General features: G+C 29.8%; 3 protein-coding genes across 3 annotated transcripts; 2 read left to right on the top strand and 1 right to left on the bottom strand.

Moving 5' to 3' along the window:
• Positions 1–702: 702 nt before the first annotated feature.
• LOC120125461 lies at positions 703–1532 on the top strand. Its single transcript, XM_039143899.1, has 3 exons — positions 703–957; positions 1120–1260; positions 1353–1532. The coding sequence occupies exons 1-3, from the start codon at positions 757–759 to the stop codon at positions 1515–1517; spliced, it is 507 nt and encodes a 168-aa protein (XP_038999830.1). The 5' UTR covers positions 703–756; the 3' UTR covers positions 1518–1532.
• An 8916-nt stretch (positions 1533–10448) lies between these two features.
• On the top strand, positions 10449–11585 carry LOC120125463. The gene is made up of 3 exons (XM_039143900.1): positions 10449–10695; positions 10780–10920; positions 11389–11585. Exons 1-3 carry the CDS (start codon positions 10498–10500, stop codon positions 11545–11547), a joined length of 498 nt encoding a protein of 165 aa, XP_038999831.1. The 5' UTR covers positions 10449–10497; the 3' UTR covers positions 11548–11585.
• Positions 11586–12829: 1244 nt separating this feature from the next.
• On the bottom strand, positions 12830–14023 carry LOC120125347 (protein NRT1/ PTR FAMILY 1.2-like). The gene has a single exon (XM_039143784.1). It carries the CDS (start codon positions 14021–14023, stop codon positions 12830–12832), a length of 1194 nt encoding a protein of 397 aa, XP_038999715.1.
• Positions 14024–16548: the final 2525 nt, after the last annotated feature.

Genomic DNA, 16548 nt, shown 5'->3' on the forward strand with positions numbered 1-16548 from the left:
ATAGTAGATTTTGATTATTACTTGTACATAAATCTAACATTCAAATTATAAATTTATTGTGATTTATGTTATGTTAGTGAGTTTGGGTTTGTTAATTTTATTTTTAATACAATCCTATTTTTAATATAATTTTGTATATATATATATAATTATTAAATTAAAATTAAATCAATAAATATGTAAAGAATAAAATATATATATATATTAAATTTTAAAATATGATATATTTGTTTTCCGTTAGCATTTTAATAGATTATTTAATTGATATAATTTAAATATTTAAATTATTTGATTAATGAAATTAATGAATTAATAATTGAATTGAAATTTCTATATGATTAAATGATCATTATATACTACCTATTAGAATACAAGTAGCTAATATAGCATAATGCTTTCCATAAAGTCAAAATGGGACAATCAATTCCAATACTGATGAACCGGATAAGCAATGTTGAATTCAAAATAGAACACGGTAACCCCCGCCATTAAACACTTGGTTTTAGAAAATGGAAAAAGCACATTGGAATTCCACATGAATGAAAACAAAGTCAAATAAGGTACGCAAACTCTTCTATGCTTCTAATCAAATAAGGTACGTAAGAAAATGACTTTTATCGCGTCCACCGCCGGCGCTATCGTTTCGAATTCGGTGGCTTCTCCCATCGATTTTTTCCTTAGCTGTCATACTCAATTACATATATATTGTAACAAGAGAGTCTTGTTCGTGAGAGAGAGAGTGACTAGAGAAAGACCATGGCCGAGAACTCGATGGAAGAAGATCAAAGCATTGCGCGGACGCATTTGCAGTTACAGAGATCTCTAAAATGGCTCGATGAAGTCACGAATGGTGCCATCGGTTACGAGCTCGAGGCTCGAAGCCTTCGTGGTCTTCAGGTCATCAAAGCTCAGACCGGTTTCTTACGTTGTAGCTTCATCGTTCCCGCCACCGCTTCCGTAATCTCTCTTCTCTTTTTCTTATGACTTTGAATTACGTATACGTAACAAATACTCTTCTGTCTATTTCAAATTTAGAGATGATTTCATTTCGCCTCATTGAGTTTCCATTTTAATTCCTGTTTTTCCAAGTAAAGAAAAAATGACTCGTTTATTATGCAGGATATGAATGGGAATCGGCATATAGGAGCCATAGCCACAATAATCGACAACGTTGGTGGCGCCGCCATATACTCCACCGGTCACCATCTAAAAGTCACCGTCAATTTCAACATTCAATATCATTCTACGGCTAAGATTCAGGTTTCATTTTCTTCTATCTTACTTGTGACCATTAAGATTAATCTCAGTTTAACGTAAAACAAACGTTGGTTTTAATGAATAATTAAATGCAGGAAGAAGTAGAGATAGAAGCAAAGGTAAACGGAGACAGAGGAAAGCTGACATCAGTGGTGATCGAGGTTCGAAACAAGTCGAACAATGGACGGTTGATTGCAATTGCTACTCAGTGGACGGCTGCTAATGACTATCGATCACCTCAGCCTCAAGCTAAGCTCTAACAATTTACTATGGATTCATTCTTTCGCGTAATACCAAATTTTGGCTCTAATGATTTATTTAACCAAAATATTTATTAAAGTATTTTAAATTTTTTGAGGTGATCATTCATGTTATAATATATATATATTTTATATTAATAATACAGTATTTATTTTATGATCACATTAATAAATAATTTAAATTTAAAAAAATCAAAACAAAATATTTAAAGTATATATGAACTATCATGTTGTATACCATACTACTTGTAGCGTTTTAATTTGTATTTATATTTAAAAATATCGATTTGATTTTTTTAAAAAAATAAAGGATCAAATGTAACTTTTTTTTTTTTATGAAAATGGTTAAATACTGTAGCGATGAAATTTTGTGCGACAGTAAAGAATTCGGTATAATATATATATCAATCAAACACTTAATCGTTTAACATCCATTATGATACAATTAAATGATTTGAATGGTATTCAATAATTTACATTAAAGTCACTAAATTTAATATCAACTTTTTGTATAAATCGTTAACTTTTAAAAAAAATGAATGTCCTTTGTTCTCATATGTAATGGGTAAGGAGATGTAAGATAGTAGGATGTCCCAACACTAGGTTGAAAGCAGCTTCCGTAGGAGACCTCCAAATTATGAAATGCTCTCCATGAGACTCGATCTCACGACCTCAAGGTTAAGAACCTTGTGCTCTACCAACTTGGATGGTCATTTCATAAATCGTTAACTTTTCATTTCATCAAATTAAATTATTGAATTTGATATCAATTTTCATGTAAATTAAAAAAAAACTTTTAATTGATGAAAGTACAAATCTAGAAGTTGTGTTATTAGAAATTTACCACTATACAAGATGAATACAAAATAGGTGAATACATAAATGAGCTGACTGATACACCAATAAACAGAACCACACTGCACTATGAATAGACAGACACAGAACTAGGGATGTACACAGAATTCGAAATGGATAAGTTTTGACTCAATTCGATTTTACTGGGTTGCTCTTTTTAATTAAAAAAAGTTTGGATCGGATGCAAATTTTATTTTAAAAGATAGGTAAGATTTTGGGTCAGGTGAAGCTAGGGCCATAGACGAGTCGAGCTGAGTTTGAGTATGTTGAGTTGACTTGACTCGAAAAGTATAAAATTAAGCTCGACTCAACTAAAAATCTACGAGTTTAAAATTGTCAAGCTCGACTCGAACTCAAAATAAAAAATTGAAGTTCGTTTTAAGCTCAAAAAACTTAAACTCAAAAGACTTTGTTTGATTAAAGCTCAATTTCAATATATAAAAGCCTTATATTATATTTTTTTAAAATAACATATAAATGTTAATATTGATAATAATTTAATTTAAAAAATATAAAAATTTATTATTTTGTTTTTCGAGTTGTTTACAATTTTTTTCGAGTCGGGTATCAAATAGCTCACTTCGGCTCGTTAAGAATTCGAATTGAGTTCGAACTCAAATCGAGACTGAGAGTTGACTGAGATTTGAACGAGTTAATATTGAATAACTTGCGATCTGTCTCGTCTCATTTACAACACTGGTGAAACTACACTAAATTTAAATTAAATTAAATTAAATTTTGGGTAAAAGATGCAATTTTATCAGTTAGATCGAATTGATGGAATTCCTAACTCAACCGACCCATTTCCATTCATTGGATCCGCATTCTCGTCTCAAAAGTGATGCAGCATTCATCGGATCAGCAGCAATGCACCTCACCAAAGGCCGTGCCCGTGCGGCATAAAAAATAAATGACCACCATCTAGAGAATAACTTGTCAATCCCGCTTTTGCCATAGCGTCGGCCATACCATTGTGGCTGGCTGGCTGTCCCTTTTTTCCCATATGTATAGGGTAGGGGAGGTAAGATAGTAGGTTGCCCCCAATACCAGGTTGAGAGCAACTTTCGTAGGAGATATAACATCTCAATACCGGGTTAGTGACCAAATTGTAAAGTTTTAGAAATTGGTGATTAAAGTAGGATAATTGAATAGTTTAATGATTTATTGGAAATATGATGAAGGTTATTTAGTAATTATGGAATGAATTAAAGGGTAAAATGATCAATTGACAAGTAAAATTTTTATATTTCTTTTATAAGATAAGAAACCACGTGGAAAATGAGAATTATCCAGAGTTTTCTTTCTTCTTCTTCCTCCTCCCGTATCTCCAAGCTCAAAAGTGAGTTTCTTTGTTTATGGGTTAATTGTTGATTTTAAGGTTAGGTTTTGATTATTAGATGATAACTAAGCTTAAGGAAAGCTTAAGTTATCTTAAAATCAAAGTATGATGGAGTTAGGAGGGATTAAAGATTTGGGGTTCTTGGATAAAATCTTGAAATAAAGTTCATTACTCAAATTGGAAGATAAATTTGACTTGTCAAGGGTTAAATTAAGATATATGAAGTGATAAAATGAGTTTTGAAACATGTTGGAAATCTGGTATAATTCCTGAAGTTAATAAAGAGGAGAGGATATTAAGGTTCAAGACGAGATAAATGAATATAAATGAGTTTAAATAGGAGTAAGTAAGTTAAGAATACGAAATGGAATGATATATGAAGTAATTAAGTTGAAAAGAGGGGATTTTCGGACATAAATTGGATTTATGGGCTATGTGCATCGATGCACATTCAAGGTGCACCGATGCATCAAGGGTAAATTTCCAGAAATTGTTCAGTGTGTATCGATGCACAGGAAGTGCATCGATGCACCCTTAAAAATGGAAACATCGAATGCAATTTATGCATCGATGTATAAGGAATGCATCGATGCACTTCAAGGGAAATAGAATTATACCTTTCTTTTGGTCTACAAAATGATAGATTGGAGTATATCAATTGGATACTGATATGTATCAATGTATGATCATATAGATATCGAGCACGAACAAGTCCCAGAACGATTATCAAGTCAAGATTCGATCGAAAGAGATGAAAGCATAAAAGTGGATTGGAACTTAGTGAGGCTCAGGTGAGTGCATACAAGTTAGTTTATGATGTTTAATGGAAATAAGACTTGCGACGAGTCTATTACCTATATTAGAATGCATTAATTTATGATCATAGGCATATGTTTGATTTGGGTATATGTGATATATATTACAATATGTGTTAAATGATTGTGTGAATACATGTATTGTGATAAGTATAGGAATTAATATGAATGGTCTATATGATTACATGGGAATGTGAAATAGGTTATATGATAGGTGACCATACATGTTAATAGTATACGTGATCAATTATAAGAATCAATATAATAGATTTATATGACTACATGAGAAAGGTGATGAGTTAAATAAGATTAGACTATAGAGTAATATAAGAATAATATATTAGTGAAGGAAATTGAGTATAAATGATGATACCAAACCATAAGATAAGTATTTACTTATAGGATAATATGATATTATATGAATATAAAATATAACTTTATGGGGAAGAATTGAGTGTTATATGATTTAGGTATGGAAATGATCTAGGTGTAAGTAAATTACGTGATTATGTGACTATGTGTGAAATAGAGTAAACTAGGAAAGTATAAGGTATGTAAATATATGGTTATGGAACAAAGTATGTAATAATACAATGTTATTTGAGTTATTTAACAATAAGTTATAAGATTACATGCATATGTAACGTAACTTATAAGATAAAAAATATGGGCTTACATGTATTTGAGGATATATATATATGAATAAGGTATGATATATGTTTATGTAAAACCATGCAAAGTGATAGGAGAAGGGAACTACATGATTATGTGATCATATGAGAATGAAATAAAGAGCCATGTGATATATGCCATGAGATATATGAAAGAAAAAGTATATATGATAAGTGAAAGTGAATCAAATGATTATATAAAGATGTTCTACGTGTATGTGTGATTTATATGGAAATGAACTACTTGACTACATGTGATCTTATAAAAATGTAATAAAAAGACTGTGTATATGTGAATGTGTGATAACATAAAGATTAATGCCCATGTTATGTGTCATGAGAGCTAGAGGTATAGTTGGCATGCCAAGAGTCGAGGGTCTACGCGGTCCTTCGGGACATATATGTATTCTTCGGAACATGTGTGAGGTCTTTTGAGACACATAGTTGATCCTTGGCATATGTATATGATTCTTAAGGAATGATATGTGGTCCTTAGGGACAACCTTATATGGCACTTCGGTGCATTTCTACATGGCACTACGGTGAAATTCTACGTGGCACTTCGGTGCATTTATATGAGCTGTGGTGAGAGCATTAGTGCACAACCTCTATAAACTCACATATCTATAGTTCTCAGAAATGTACATGGGCTAGACAAAGATATAACAATAAATATATTACATGTGAAAAATATGCTTTTGTGATATATGTTGATATGTGTATTGCACGAGTCATATGATGATATGTGTATTGTTTGGTTACACGAAGCATGTGTTGGTTAACAAGGTTAAGTTCAATAGGATATGATCAACATAGATAAATGATAGTAATATGAATAGTGAAATAAGGCTAATGATAGAAATGATGAGTGAGGAATATATGTGTGTATATGTTTTTATATGTAATGATATATATATTGCATATGTGTTATAGGGATTTGTTACATGAATAAGGGTATGAGTGATAGTAGTAATGGTTCATACATGATTACAAGCTATAGTTTATATTTTATGTTTATTGCCTCACTAAGTCATCGACTTAGCGTGTGATTGTTTCACACGTAGGTTACCAAAGTGAGAGAGTAAAGAGCAATGTGGAGCAAGACATGTCAGTTCTTCTTACCAAAGGTCAGATCAAAGAAAGGTGAATAATATGTATTTTAATACATAAATTTCTAGTTGGCATGTATTCAAGATAATATATTGTATAAGCTATGAATAGTTCGATAAAGGTTTTGAATAAGTTATATGTAATAATAAATTTTAAATTACTCACTATTTTATACAAGTAAAGGTTTTTGAAAAGTCAATGTGACACTTCAGACTCGGATCCGGGTCGGATACGGTTGGGGTGTTACAGGAGACCTTGAATTATGAAATGCCCTCCGTGGAACTCAATACCACGACCTCAAGGTTAAGAACCTTGTGCTCTACCAACTGAGTTGGATGGTCATTTCTAATAGGATATGTAATGATCAAAATGAATATATCAAATTTTATGTTAAAATAAATTCTTATTTAAGACTTTAATATAATTATATGTATTTGTACATTAATAATTTTTTTATAACATAAATAATTAAAATTTTAATTATTATGATATAGATAAAATCATATCAATAATTACTTAATTAATCATTATTATTTTCGATTAATTATCACTTAAATTGTTATAATTATATACCAACTAAAATTAAAATTTATTATACTAAATAACATGAATTATATAACAATTTAGAAAATATCCTTAAAATACTACTGAATCCTAAAATTTATAACAAAAATAAGATAAAAAAAGAAAAACCTATAAATTATCATGTTTTTGTAAACATGGTACATCTGGTTCAACCCTTCTATTTTTAAAGCCATGAGCATTGAGGCATGAAGTGTGGGCATTTTCATCTTTATATTTCAAATTGATGTCTTTCATGATGATATTTTTGCATGGGACGGATTCGCTGCATGAAATTTCAACTGCTATTTTTTTATTTGATGTGCCACGGATGTCTTCATACGTTACATTGTTAATCTCCACATTCGATGTCTGCAAATAATCATTAAAATTAAAAGTATTTTATATTTAATTCATATATGATAGGATTTTAACTTCACAAACGACATAAAAAATCATTACATACAAGTTTTCTTGTAAACCTATTAACCAAGTAATATAATAATTATGAATACATTCTAAAAAAACAATAAAGTAATTACTTATACCTGTCACGTTTTTATTCTGACTCCATTAGTTGTTTTATGAAAAGTAATATTCTTTATGTGAACATATTCAACTTCTTTGGTTCTTCCATTAATCCCAAGACTTCCAATGCTTCATATCTCAAAAAAATGTTAGAAATTAATTTCATTAAGAAAAGAAAGATCATTGCAAAAAGAAACCTGAAACTTTCTTACCTAATTCCATGACCCGGACCACACTCGATTTTAGTAATGTTAATGTATTTAGAACCATTTCCGATTGAGATACAATCGTCACCTATATTAATAGACAAAACACCAACACTAGAATATGTATATAATGGAATAAAATGAGTAAATAAACAAACAAACCAGTTTGAATGTTGGAATTTTGAATAGAAATAATGGTGGAATGTTGAATATGAATGCCATCGGTGTTGGGACTTGTCTTGGGGGCTATAGTAAGCTTAGTAGCATGAACCAAAGTAGATCTTTCCAATGCTATGTGCTTTTGTGGACTGTCTTCAAAGGTTAATCCACTAATTTTTACATTATTAGAGTCTGCAATCACCAAACCCTAAAAACAAGAAACCCACGTGAGAATATATCTGTCATATATCACCAAACCCTAAACCCTAAGAAAGGGAAGAAATCCCACGTGATTTTCATGTAACCACAGAATCTATCTTCCATAAATCATGTTTAAAAACTTGATATTCGAACACTTACTGTGGGTTTTTGACTTGGACAGTTTTTATTCTTATTTTTGCAAGAAATTGTCCACCATTTAGAACCCTGGCCATTGATGATACCAGATCCTTGAATTGAGAGACCATCGAATTTTTTGAAGCTAATCCAATGATCACAATCTGGCCTGCATTGCCATGCAGACGGTTTGCTTGGGGTTATGATTTTGCCATCAATCTACAGCACAGAGTTTTCTCAAATCCTAAGAAACAGTTTGTAATTAACACATTGAATCCAAGAGAGGGGAATACGTACCTGGAAAGTAATATTATTGGAATTGCAATATTTGGCATTGAAACTTAAGGGCTGCAGCAGGAACGTCTTTCCTTGAGGTACAAGTAGCGTTGGTGACGAAGCTGAGGAATCGCAAGCAACATGCCATGCTTGCATAAAGCTCTATATTTTATACAAACACACATATAGTTTATAATAAGATAGTTGCTTTCAGTATCAGACATATAAACATAAAAAGAAAACGAAAAAGCAAACATGAGAATCATCATTAATTCCACTACGATAGCTCCAAAGTCGATGACGTTAAATGTATCGACATCAATCTTCTTCTTCTTCGATTTGGAGTGTCGAGAAGATTCAGTCAATATGGCAGATTGAATCAAAAGAACAAACAAGAGGATTTTCAAAGTTGAAGCCATCTTCTTGATCAACTCTTTCCAACGTAATCAAGAAATTTAAGTTAAGATAGATTCTTAATTTTTTTAGTTTGTATATAATATAGATTATTTTGGTGATTAAATGTGTTAACCACTAAATTCACTTGATTGGTTTTTTTTATCAATAATTTTAATGACAATAGCTTTACATTTAAAATTTTAATGACTAAAATGAAAATGCATTAGAACTTTAGTGACTATGAGTGTAGTTTACTCTAAAAGAAAATAAAGTTTGGGCTTCCATACCCATACTATCCCCCCTTTTATCACCAAAGAAGGACAAACCGAGTATTTTGAGTCCAATAAAATAATTCAAGCCCAATTTAAATTAAACACGATTTAACTAATTTTCTTGAATATATTTTATAAATTTTAAGTTTAATAGTGAATTTTAGTTTTATTTATATTATATTATTTTATATTCGTGAAGTAGGTGAAGGAAAATATTTTATATAGAAATATTTTTATAGAAAGTAATTCAACAAATTATCATACACAAGGAACACAAATGAATCGAGTTTCGTAGTCTTAGGATTTTATTTTCGAATAAAAAAGATTATTTTATATTAAAATTGTTGAATGAATAGATAAAGAACACAAATGATTCACATAAAAAACATTATTTTATCATCATTTTTATATTATATTGTATTTAATTCAATTTGAGTAAGCATATTTGACTAATTGATTAAGTTGTTCATCTTTATTCTCTCATATTTTTTAGGTTATGGGTTTTAAATCCACCAAGAGCGCTCTTCTTTCTTCGTCTAAAGTTTCTCTTTCATTCCCTCTATATAATATTAGAATTAAATTTAAAATTAGTCGAAAGAAACTTTCATAAACAATCCTAATTTAGATGATAGGGACAAGAGATTCATTATAACTAGATTATGCATGTTTTACTTTTTAAAAACTAAAGTAAAATTTTGAACTTAGATATATATTATATTAATTTTTCAAATGAAATAATTATTTTTTAAATAAATCATAAAATTAAAATTAAATAATCTTGATAAAATATAAAAAAATGTATGTCGAAATATTATGAGAAATCATGTGAATTTTTAATAGTTTGAGATGATTATAATGTAATATATGTTTGTAACTTTCTTAATTAATTGACAACGCATATATTTTGTAGGCAAAACTACTCGAATTTGTATCTCTTAGAAAGAATTATATTTTCTTTTACCAAAGGTCATTCAATGGGTTCAAAAATTATGTGAACTTAAATACAATAGTGTAACAAATTTTATATAGAGAAATTAAATTAGAATAAAATGATTTTTTTGGTTATTAAAATTTTAAAAGTTTTGAAATAATTATTAAATTTATGGAATTGTTATGAAACGAATATATTATATTATGAAATAGTAATAAATTTCGATAAGTTTAATAATCATTTTATAGCTTCTGAAACTTCAGTAGCTAAAAAGACTATTTTATCAAAGTTAAGTGATCATTTGTATAATTTAAGCCTTATATTTTATAGATTAGATTATAGCGTAACTGATTATGGTCTTCTTATAGATCGAGTACCTTCGCAAGAAAAGTCATTGGTCTTCGCTTCAACGATGGACTCCATTGCCAAACAAGTCTTGGTCTTTACCGACCACGTATCCAAGAAATTAATGTTAAATTCGTTGAACCCTCCAACACCTCCCTCCTCATCGTCAAAGAGGGAAAAATGCATCAGAAACTGAGAGAAACCTTGCAAGAAATCGAAGACGATGATATCCTGAAGCAACTCATCGGATGGTTTCAGGATATCGTCGACGGAACCATCGGCCAAGAATTGGAAACCCGATCTCTCCAAGGACTGCGCATCACACATGCTAGGAAAGGATTTTTACGATCCGAGTTCGCCGTACCCAGTCTCGCCGCTGTAAAAATAATCCGATCTCAACTACACAATAGCTTTCGATTTGTTTTCTTCAGTATCTATACCTTTTTTTTCTCATTTTTTTAGGATGTTGAAGGGAATTGGCATGGAGGAGCTATTGCGATCTTGATGGATGCCGTGGGAGCGGTTGCTGTTTATTCAGCTTTCCATCATGTCGTCAAATCAGTTGATTTCAGCATTTCGCATTACTCGACGGCTAAGATTCAGGTGAGTTAATTCGGTTAGACATATTTTTTAGTTTATCTAAATATTACTTTAATATTTATTTTTTAATATTTAAATATTAAGTCAAAATATTTCGTATTAAATAAAAAAATTTAATTAACTAACTGTTAATACATGATATCATTGACATCTTATTTTCACATATACTTAATTATTAACAAATCATATATTACATTTAATCAAAATGATGATATAATACATATCATATCATCCTAAAGTTATTATATGGCATGTATCATATCGTCATAGTATTAAATTGTGGTTGTAACACTATGTAATGATCTTATTGTAATATCTTTCAAGATTATCATGATACCACGAATCATATATATAACATAAAGATATAGTTATTTTAAGAAATAAATCAATTCGTAATGTTTATAATATCCAAGACCACAACTGTAACCGTAATTTATACATGTCATCCATAAAGAGATTTTGGTTGTGCAGGATGAGGTAGTGGTGGAAGCGAAGGTTGTGGGAAATCACGGCAAGGTTGTACAGGTGATGATGGAGGCTCGAATGAAAGGAAATGGTGAGCTAATTGCTTTGGGAAAAATGTGGGTGGCTTTGAATAATTTCGCCATCACTACTGCCAGTAAGCTTTGAGAATCCACCCTTAATATTTATGTTTCTTTACATCTACCATCATGAATAATGTGGTCATTGCTATAGTTTAAAACAATAGGATTATAGGAATATGGAATCTATGGATATGGATTACTCTTCTGCAAAACATAAATTTACAACACTCTCCTTATTTTTTTATAATTTAAAAATATACTCGAGTAAAATTAAATTAGACCTTTTAATTTTAATTTATTTTGATTTTGCCCTTTCATTTTTATGTTTAATTATAATTTATACTTTTTTTCGGTAAAATATACTTTATCTACTTGAACTGATATATTAATTTTGTCCCTGATTGTTTTGGTCTGTAACTATATAATTTGAATCCTTGATTTTCTAGTCTCTTTGATCCCTTCTTTGTTTTAGGATAATTTATTTTTTATCAAATTGAATCACATTCAAGATAAAATATTTATATAGTTTTATTTCTTCTTTTCGATAATATTTTTTTATTTTAAATATTTTTTTTAATTTCTTCAAATTTTTTTTGTTTGATCAAATTTGTATCACACGTGTCTTTCTCATTATTGAATATCTATGTAATTTTAATTTTTTTACAACATATTTTCTGTTTTTATAATTTATTCTCTCAACTTTATATTTTGTTTAATTTGATCCTTTATCCACGGTAATTCATTGACTCTTTTATATTCCTATCAATAACTTATCTTGAAATTTTCATTTTTCTTTCATATGAAAAATAACATTATATATATTATATGTTTTTATATTATATTTGATTTATTAAAAAATATTACAAATCATGCTTAGACATGTGAAAAACTCAATATATATATATATTATATGATTAGAGAGGATTGTTTAAATTAAAATCAATGAGTATCATAATATTATAAATAATTACATTTAAATTTGAATATAAATTGATATTCGTAAACTTAACTAACTCAGTTTTTTTCAATCGACTCAACTCGATTAATGCTCACCTCAATGAATGGACATGGGCCCTCACTCAACGTGTTCCGACACTGCTCTATAAAGTTAAAGGTTCGAGTTGAATTTTTTTAAAAGACAATTAAATCAATTCAAATTAAAGGTGAAAAAGAAAAATCTCCGACAATAGATATTGCCAAAACAAAAACGAGGCAGGCAAATCCAAGGCCGAAATTAGTCCATCTCCAAATGTTAGCACTGTGTCAGGTTTATTGCTCCTCTTCTTATACATAATCTTCATCGACGACATCCGAGGTCGATCCATAAGATCTGCTACAAATGATGTAATACAACACATTGAGGAAACTCAACCCTGAAAGAAGCAAGTAATATAGTCGAATCGAGCCTCGTTAAGGTTCTCCGCAACCAAACCGGGGTTCCCACCTCTTGCGCTAGTGTGGTTCACTATGTTAAACAGAACACTAAACATGTGAGCCAACGACAAGGACAGAAAGAACAGTGAATTAGCAATGCTAGACATGGTCTTCGGGAACACTAGGTGATAAAACTCGAACTGCCCGAGCATACTCAAGCCTCGGCGATCCCCCATCACGATGTACTGCGGGAGAAGCCACATTGCAGACATGTTTACCATTGCATCAGGATATTTTACTAGACCCTCGTGGTTTGCTTTGTGTAATCTTACATTCTCAACCATTGCAGTTAGTCCCATGGCTATGACAGAGAGTAAAAGACCCAATCCCATCCTCAAGTAGACACTGAGATATACTTGTTTACCCTTGATCTTCGACGCGAACGGAATTATAGCACGTTCATACAGGACAACCCAGAACATAATTGTTACATAGATGAAGACGGTTAATGAGGCTGCTGGTATGTTGAAGCCTCCGTAAAATTCCCTATTCATAGTACTAGCTTGGAGCACGGGAAACGAGTGTTGGCTTCCGGCTATTGACATCATGATCCCTGTAGACCATATCGGTATGACCTTAAGAAGTGCTTTAAGCTCTTCGACTTTCTGCGCGGTGCAGACTCTCCAAGGGTCATCCAAGGTTGATCCAAACGAGCGATCGGCATCTCTGATGATGCACGCTTTGTTCAAAAACCTTAGTTTCTCACTCGGCACGGTAATCTTTGAATTGGCTCCATGATGGTAACCTGAATTTTCAGATGGGATTGGGAGTTTTCCATTCTTATAAGAAACCACAAGAACTTGCAGAAAACCAGTGAAGAGGCTGGTGCTAGCTTTCTGCTTAACATAGAGCGGAGAAGCAATGTAAAACGCCACAGCTGCAAGAAACATTATAAAAGTGCATATTCCATAGCCCACGGTCCACCCATATGTCTGTATAATATAAACGACAACTGTCAAACCAAGAGAACCACCGAGGGATGCAGCGGCATAATACCAGCCAACGTAGCTCTCGAGGCTCTTTTGGCTTTTGTTGCTCAACTGATCTGCACCGAACGGCATCGAACATGGCCTGATGCCCCCAGCTCCGATTGACTTGACAAACAAGGCACAAACTAGTATAAGCATTTGGCCTGGTGTTGCACATTTACAGGTCTTATTAAGTAAGGGAGTCTGAAAGTCCAAAATTAAAAAGAAAAAACAGAAATTTGAATTCGAGTATTCAACCACTTGTCCCAAACATTTGATTGATATTGAACTGATATTTGGTTTACATGAACAATGGGAACAAAATTCTGGTTTGAAATGTGTAGCTGAGAGATAAATGAGATATTGTTGTTTGTTTTCATGAGACTGAAGAATTGGAGAATTCTTAAAGAATTTCCTGTGACTCAAAACTATGGGTATTCGTTTGTTTAATTCCATTAGTAAATTAATTGAATAACCATTAACCAATTTTCTTTAAAAATATAAATTTAATAAAATATAAACTGATCAAACTGAAACTATTTAGATTTATTAAACAGGTTAATCAAAGTAGCCAAATTTTAATTATTTTACATAATTTTTGGTAACTTAAATATTTAAAGTTTTATAATTCAATTCAATATAATAACTATTAAAAAAACTAAATATAATAATTCCACAAATATTTAAAGGTCACGCATAAGTATAACTCTTCAACTCGGGAATTTAAATAGTTTAAGTATAATTAAATTTAATCTATAAAATAAAAACTATTTTATTTATAAATAATATTATTATAAATTAAAGATGATTATTTAATATATTGTTAATGAAAAACTTTCATAAACATCCTTAAGATGTTGATATTAAAATATAATTGTCACAATTATTGACTATTCACTTTTTAAAATTTAGATGAAGAGTCGCAATTAATAATTTTATGAAAGAGATAAAGAACAAAATAAATAAAAAAGATAGTGAATATTGAAATTGTTGACGAGAGTTATGAATCTCTTCTCCAACCATGACAAATAGATATATTTCATATATCAAATTTTGCTCTAATATATTACTTGAGTCTATTAGTGGTCATGTTAAACGATTGTGGATGTTTGAAGAATATAAAACTATGAAGGCTTCAAAAATTACAGAGACTTTGATCAACAGACGAATTCTTTTAAAGATCTCAATTGATGAATGATTAATAATGAAAATACAATCTGTAAAATATTATATTTACATAAGTAAATTTATAAAATAAATAAATATGTCTCATCATCACTATATCTCCTCTCGAAATTAATATATGTATAAATATTAAATAGTTTGAGAAGATTATAATGTAGAATTTGTTTAAAATATATCTTAATTATTAATAATATATACATATCTTGTAAACACAGTTGTTTAAACTCAAAATTTATAATAATAATACTCCTTTTAATCACTTATAAATATATGGTCTTTAAGCATATCTTTCTTTGCCTACTTTATTTCTAATAAATATTCAAACTATATTTCATTTTTTATTTAGGTGGTTTAAATTTATTTTTATTAATGTAAATTTCAAAAGTTAATATTTTAAGTGTTTTGATCGTAACATACGTTAAAAAAATCTATTATCAAACATGTGTCGTGTTTATATTTTTTGAAATATTATTTTTTTTAAATATAAAAATATTATTATTTAAAAAAGTCTAAAAAAATTCTAAGATCTCAAAAACACTCAAAAACATTTTAAAATTTTTAATTTCAATCCCTTATTGATCTTGCCCGCCACCAACGTTATCGATCGACTACCACCAACAGCAAAAATGAATGTGGAGATAACATGTTCGTTGTTTCCACCCAAATATTCGTCGACGACTGACGATTATTGATTAGGATTTATGGATTGGGTATTTGAGATTTTAATAAAGATATTTAAAATATATTAATTTATATTTTTAAAATATAATATAACACTATTACTTTAATAAATTATTAATATAATTTATAATATTTTTATTTCAATAAAATATACCAATATTAATATTTTTATTAATAAAATTATAAAAGTAAAATTTTAATAATAAATAAATTATTTTAATATTTTAAAATAATAATATTAAGTTTTATGATAAATAATATTATTTATTGTATTTAATATTTGTAATAAATAATTTTTTTTAAAAAAATCATCAACTAGCGGAAAAAATGTTTAAACAATATCTGCCAAACATCGTAAAACGTTTTTCAAAAAATATTTTTCAGAAAATATAATTCATTTTACGGAAAACATTTTCCGAAAACGTTTTCAATGAAACAAACGGAATCTTAGTGTTATTGATTGCCTTAGTGATCGAGGAAACTATGTCGTTTTATTTTTTTTTCCGACTGATTTGCAGCATTGGTTAAGCAATCGGAATGCAAACAGCCGAGTCGATATCGATGCATATCGACACTGGAGTAAACTGAAGAGTTAGAATCAAACATTGAATAAGTTGTGTGATCTTGTAGTTAAACTCAGCATTTAACATATGAATGTTCAATGTGGACAACATTGGGTAGTTCATGAAGTGCAATTTTCTCACTTTTTATTGTTAATTTCAGTCATATGTTATAACTTATTTAACAGTCATAAATCTATGTAACAGTAAAATAGTTTTACATTGTGTAACAGAATCTTATCTCTATTAGGGTTAGGT

The sequence above is a fragment of the Hibiscus syriacus genome, unplaced genomic scaffold (genome assembly GCF_006381635.1).
Source record: "Hibiscus syriacus cultivar Baekdansim isolate YM2019G1 unplaced genomic scaffold, ASM638163v2 tig00110430_pilon, whole genome shotgun sequence".
NCBI lineage: Eukaryota > Viridiplantae > Streptophyta > Magnoliopsida > Malvales > Malvaceae > Hibiscus > Hibiscus syriacus.